Consider the following 6000-nt stretch of genomic DNA (forward strand, 5'->3'; position numbering starts at 1 on the left):
GTTCACTGCTGACCAGGGGCTGGTTGTTGATTAGATCACAGGCTCAGGCCAGGTCGGACACACACACCTGAACATAAACAAGGCTTCAGTTTTCGCGCTCTTTCGGTGGCTCGACGCGGCTACACGGTAATGCTACGTCAACAAAAGATCTTGACAGCCGATGCTTTTCGTGTTCAGGTATGGTTCGGAAAATATTTTTTTCTTGCATTTTTAACTGATTTCAATCCTTGTTTGACATAATATAGCTGTGCTCAGGACACACTGGTGGCTACGTAGTTATTCAAGTCAAGCATTGGAGGGATATAAACTTAAAGCTGAGTGTTTTTTTTTAAATTTGTTTAGTGCTGCTCTTTTGCTGTGAATTGCAATTTTTGGCATGAGTCTTATCTCGAGATCTTTAATTTTGAATCTACTATGGTTGCAAGATGCCTGGACGGCCTATGACAGAAGAACAGAAACGAAAGAAGAGAGAAAGAGAACGAGAACGAGAACGACAAAACGGTATACCAGTAATAGCTCAAACGTGGTGAAAGAAGTTACTCCACAAATTCTTTTCCTGGACACTAAACCGTTTGTTATTTAGGTTCCTCTTTTATTATAGGTTTACTTGGTAAAACGGACGCACTTACCGGATAACAACACAAAGATTGAAATTATGCAAGCCTGTAGATAGAAAAACAAAATTTTCGCAATAATTTTGAATTTAAAAGCAACTTAAACGCTAGTGCATAACGTTTCGGTGCCATCTCGTTGCCATTTCACAAATGCAAAATTTTAAGTCTGACGGTTCAAATATAGTTAAGGTGTGAAAGAGTCAAGAAAAACATCAGGGTCGGGTTGTTCGAGAGCCGGCTATCGCTAACCCAGGTTTAAAAGTTACCCAAGGTATTAGTTTTTCTTCTATAAATATGTTTTTTATTGCTTACGTTTTGTGTAGTTTGAGCTTAGTCAAGCTCAAAACTGAAGGACAAACAGTATGAACACAAAACCTCATCAAAAAGTTAGAATACTCAAATCAAAATTCTGGCTAATCCTGGGTTAGCTTAATCGGGCTTTAAACAACCCGATCCAGCTTATTAAACATTGTGACAAGAGAGCAGTCTGCTTGTCGTCCGCTAGTGCGTTTAAGCCTGGTATCTTTTCCATAATGGATAGCCGATAATGTCAACATTTTGCAGAACTGGTATCGAGATAGGTTGCCAAGCCAGGTGCAGTAGCTCAGGATGAGTGTTGTTTGACCAATTCAGGGACGTAGCCAGGATTTTTCAAAGGGGAGGGGGTAAAGTGAGGGTACTCATCAGATTGTCATGTCGTTTTTTGCCACCTGTTGTTGCTTGTTTGCTTCTTTAATTTCGTGGCAAAAAAAAAAAAAATTGGTAAAATCCAGATCCACGACAGCTATCAAATAAGGGCATAAAGTAAAACTTTAAGGTGTGTTACAAAAAAGACAAACTAAGATCTTCTAAGGAATTACCATCAAATCACCCCTTACATTAGTGGAAAGGGTCTTTTGTTAGCAATCCGTGAATTTGATTGTTTGTGCTTTCCTGGTTAGGTCAGTTAATCTCTTTAGTGTACTTAAAATGTAATAGACTAAATAGTTCCCTTCAAATTATCATTACAATGCTAGGTATTAGGAGAAATTCTCTTAATTTTCAGGCACTGATAAATGACTGAAATCTCTGAACTAGTTCGATCAGAAATACACGGTGGCAAGTAAGGAAAATTTGCCTGTTTGCGACTGTTGTTAAGCTGACTGACCTGGTTGTTATGTAGGATATGAAAGTTATTTCCCAACCCAGACTGAAGCGATGGAAAGAAGATTGGAACCTTGTGGTTCAGTTCTAAATCATGCTCACACTGAATACTTATGTCCGGACATTCTTCTTGATTTCATTGTAGTGTCTCAAACCTTTCACTCCTTTTGCTCCTTTTATCATTACAATGCTAGGTATTAGGAGAAATTCTCTTAATTTTCAGGCACTGATAAATGACTGAAATCTCTGAACTAGTTCGATCAGAAATACACGGTGGCAAGTAAGGAAAATTTGCCTGTTTGCGACTGTTGTTAAGCTGACTGACCTGGTTGTTATGTAGGATATGAAAGTTATTTCCCAACCCAGACTGAAGCGATGGAAAGAAGATTGGAACCTTGTGGTTCAGTTCTAAATCATGCTCACACTGAATACTTATGTCCGGACATTCTTCTTGATTTCATTGTAGTGTCTCAAACCTTTCACTGCAGAACAACCTTGTGTTTTTTTTCCTTTGCTCCTTTTAAATTGCTTTTTGAGTTTCTCTTTGAAGGAAAAGAAAATTTTTCTCATAACAAAAGCTAAAAACATCAGCGAAATAGGTTATTTAAGAAATCCGAGCCGAACGGACATTGATTATTGTATTCGCTACTAATTTTGCGGAATGGATTTTTAGTTCAGGTCAGATTAATTTTCCAGTTAAGGTTACTCCATAACTAGGGTAATAATAAAAATTACAATTTCCTCGATTGTGATTGGATTAGAAAACTACTATTTTCCACTAATTCACTTGCCAAGCTGTTATCGGACAGTTCAATAAGTCAATCACATTAAAAGTTGTAGTTTAAATCAAGCAATCACATTCAAATGAAATATTTGCCTGTGAATAGAATTTTTATGCTTTCCCCATTATTTTATTTTGTTAAGGATATGTTGTGTTACTTTCACTGTTGACGTGACAACATCCGGGTGAATGCTGAGGGGTAATAGATAGTTCAATAGATTAAGCCCCCTATTGATTGTGATACACTTTCAGTTAGTCCACAGGTAACCCAGGCTCACTGTGTGTAGGTAAATATAGAGAAGTTTTATATCTGAAAATTTGCTAGAAAATGGAAATAAAAATCGATAAAACTTACTATGTGGTGACCTGTTGTTGTCTTTAATACGTACACGAAGTTTCGGGAAAAATGGTCCCCGTTCACCTTCTTTCATAGTATAGTGACAAGGTAAGAGACGGAAGCCAGCGTAGGGACTCCGATCGACCCAAAACAAGCACGAGTTTTTTCGTGAAAATCGAATCCAGTCGCTAAATAAACACGCCAAACTCGTGGAACATGAATTTCTCTAAACCATGAATCCCCTGAAGCATCTCCAGGTAGAAAGGCGAAGCCACCAGACTCCGTAAAACTTGTAAGTTAACCTGCTAAAATGGCGGCCAGAAAGAGTTGTACTCGCGAAGTGTCCAATTCAAAATGGCACTGAACTCTGGACACCTGGTGATGAGTTTAATAAGTTCTGGAGGGAGGGGAGTCTCAAATTGCAAAAAACAAAACTCACTGAGCAATCTGGGACTCCCCTCCCCCCAGGGGGACATATATATATATATATATATATATATATATATAGTTTTCGATTATTGTTGTGATGGCCGATTACTTCATGTAAGCTAACCTTTTTAAAATGGGTGCTTAGACTTAAATACTGTTGAACAATGCTGTTTAAAAAGGGTTGTTGACGCTTAAGTAAGCTGTATTCATTTTCCCATTGATTTTATAGGGGGTCAGTAGGGGGTCAGTAAGGGGGTCAGTTGACCGGGGGTCAGTGTTTTGTCGAAACCCTTAAATTTTCACACCTTAGTTCCCTCGGTTTTCAATTTCTCTCTAATTTTTGTCTTCCTCTCATAGGCATTTTTGAACGATTTTGATGTTTTTTTATAGGGGATTCGTCCTCATTTTAAGTTCTGGCTTGAAGTCATGCTATGTTTTTTGCTGTTATGGATTCATCCATTGTCTTTCCTGAGGCTGTGTCCTCCCATGTGGATTCGTCCACCATCTCATGATGTTTTCGTTTATCATGTTTTTCTATGGATTAGTCCATAGTTTTATTTGTGGATTCGTCCACTTGCTAGTGGTAGATTTTATTTACCATGATCATTTGGGATTCGTCCTTTGTTGCATTGTGGATTTGTCCATTGCTTTTATGTTAGGCATCAAAGGGGGTTATTGCGTCGACCTTTGTGTCTGACAGGCTCCCCGGGCCTCACTTTAATCATGCTTGATTTTTATTCATATGCTGTCGCATGGTATTTGGCTATCATGTTGTTCAAGGGATTCGTCCCTTGTTTTATTGTGGATTCGTCCACTGTTTTATGTTAGGCAGTAACGGGAGTTACTGCTCCGACCTTTGGTCGGACAGGCTCTCCAGGCTTCATTTTAATTATGTTTAACTTGGATTCGTCCGCTGTCTCATGGTTGTTTGATATATCATGTCGTTCAGGGATTCGTCCCTCCTTTTATTGCACTTATTTATTGCATTTATTTATTGTGTTTAACTGTGTGCCAGGCTCTCCCTTTAGTTATGTCCATGCCCGGATATTTGGGAGAATTAATTTTGGTTATTCTGCTTTCTGGAATTGTTTACGTTTGGCCGGTTTGCATCTCAAGTGGTCTACCGTTTTTCCTTTTTCTTTCAGATTCATTATGCCTCCCAAGCGCACAGTTCGTTCACGTAACCCCTCAGCAAGGGCAATTCAGGCAGCCTCCACCAGTGAACCCTCACGAAAGAGACCTAAGCGCTCTTCGGGACCTTCTCATGCCGCTGGTGGTCCACCAGTTGCTTCACAACCATCCTCCACAAGGCACAGTTCACCAGTGGAAACACAACCATCTTCTTCAACAAGTGGTTCGCCAGTGCCAATTCAACAGTCCTCTGCAGTTAGCCATCCCTCCTCTGAATCTCAGGTGCCCTTTATTCCGTCAGGGATTATGGATCAGTTGGTGGCCAGAGTGGTTGACGAAGTGACAAAACGTCTTTCTTCTTCTGATCCAATTCATCACGCTCCCTTGGCTTTGACTGGCGCGAGTGAGGGCATCGGTGGTCCTGCTCCTGGCACTTTAACAGAGTTGCCTTTGGTGGTTCCCGACCCCGTGCCAACCTCAGGCGCTACTATGCCTACAGCTATTACTAGTTCTCCAAATGCCAGCTCATCAGTGAGTTCATCTCGTCAGTTGCCAAGCTTGCCTCTAGTTTCATCTTCAGGTTTGGCTGATACCATCGTGCAAGGATCAGTTGCTGCGGCGCGGTCAGCTTTGTCAGGTGAGCTGCCAGTCATAAATCCAGTCCTACCTACACAATTGTTTTCCAGTCCAAGCCTTCCCATTGATGCTCGTATATCTGACAAACTGCATTCCAAAATATGGAATAACGAATTTATAGAATTTGGTGCGCTGTTGGCCAATCCATTAGTTGAAAGTAAATATCAGGTGACAATATCTAGTTCTGAGAAGGGACCCTTTCCCTCTCTTTGCCTTGAACCTGTCAACAAATCTAGAAAAATCTTATCAATTGAAACATGGTCGAGCTGTTTTCATGTGTTTGTAGGAATATACACCAGCAGATTTCCCCATGAGGCCCCCGCCCTCATGAAATATGGGGAGGTGGTGAAGGACTTGGCATTCCGGGGCTTTAATTGGCAGTTTTATGATGAAAATGTTCGTTTTCTTAGGCAGACGCAACCAGCGTTATTCCCTTGGAGCAGTATTCATTGGGAGTTGTGGATGCGAGCACAACGCTCCCCCTTTAAAAAGTCTTAATTGCAACCAACCTCTGTGCAGCCGAAAATGCACAATCATATCCCTCCTAAAGGCTACTGCTTTAAGTTTAATCGGGGTGTAGAGTGTGCTGCTGGTTGTAATTTTTAACATCAGTGTTTTAAATGCGACGGTCTTCACCAGGCTAGCCGTTGTAATTTTCGTGCTCATGGTCGACCTTCCACAAAGCAGCCTCAGCCTTCCAAGCCCCTGCCTACCAAGCCCAAGCCCACACCATCTTAGTTTACCAACCCCTGTACGGGTAAATCGCTTAGAGTTTCTTCTTTCTGGGTACAGCTATTCCATAGCAGAATTTTTGTTAAGGGGTTTTAGAGAGGGTTTTCCACTGCATTATGAAGGTATTAGAGTCTCGTCTGATGCCACCAATTTGTTTTCAGCCCTGGATAACCCAGAGGTGGTTGATGCCAAGCTTA

The 6000-nt window shown here is 40.9% G+C and overlaps 1 protein-coding gene across 1 annotated transcript in view; it reads right to left on the bottom strand.

Moving 5' to 3' along the window:
- The window catches only part of LOC138049282 (uncharacterized), a 71204-nt gene that overhangs the window by 24064 nt on the left and 41140 nt on the right, over nucleotides 1-6000 (bottom strand). Inside the window, exon 3 of the mRNA XM_068895489.1 lies at nucleotides 630-663. Within this exon, the coding sequence (XP_068751590.1) occupies nucleotides 630-663 (34 nt within the window). The remainder of the gene's footprint in view (nucleotides 1-629; nucleotides 664-6000) is intronic.

This window comes from Montipora capricornis, chromosome 5 (genome assembly GCF_036669925.1).
Source record: "Montipora capricornis isolate CH-2021 chromosome 5, ASM3666992v2, whole genome shotgun sequence".
NCBI lineage: Eukaryota > Metazoa > Cnidaria > Anthozoa > Scleractinia > Acroporidae > Montipora > Montipora capricornis.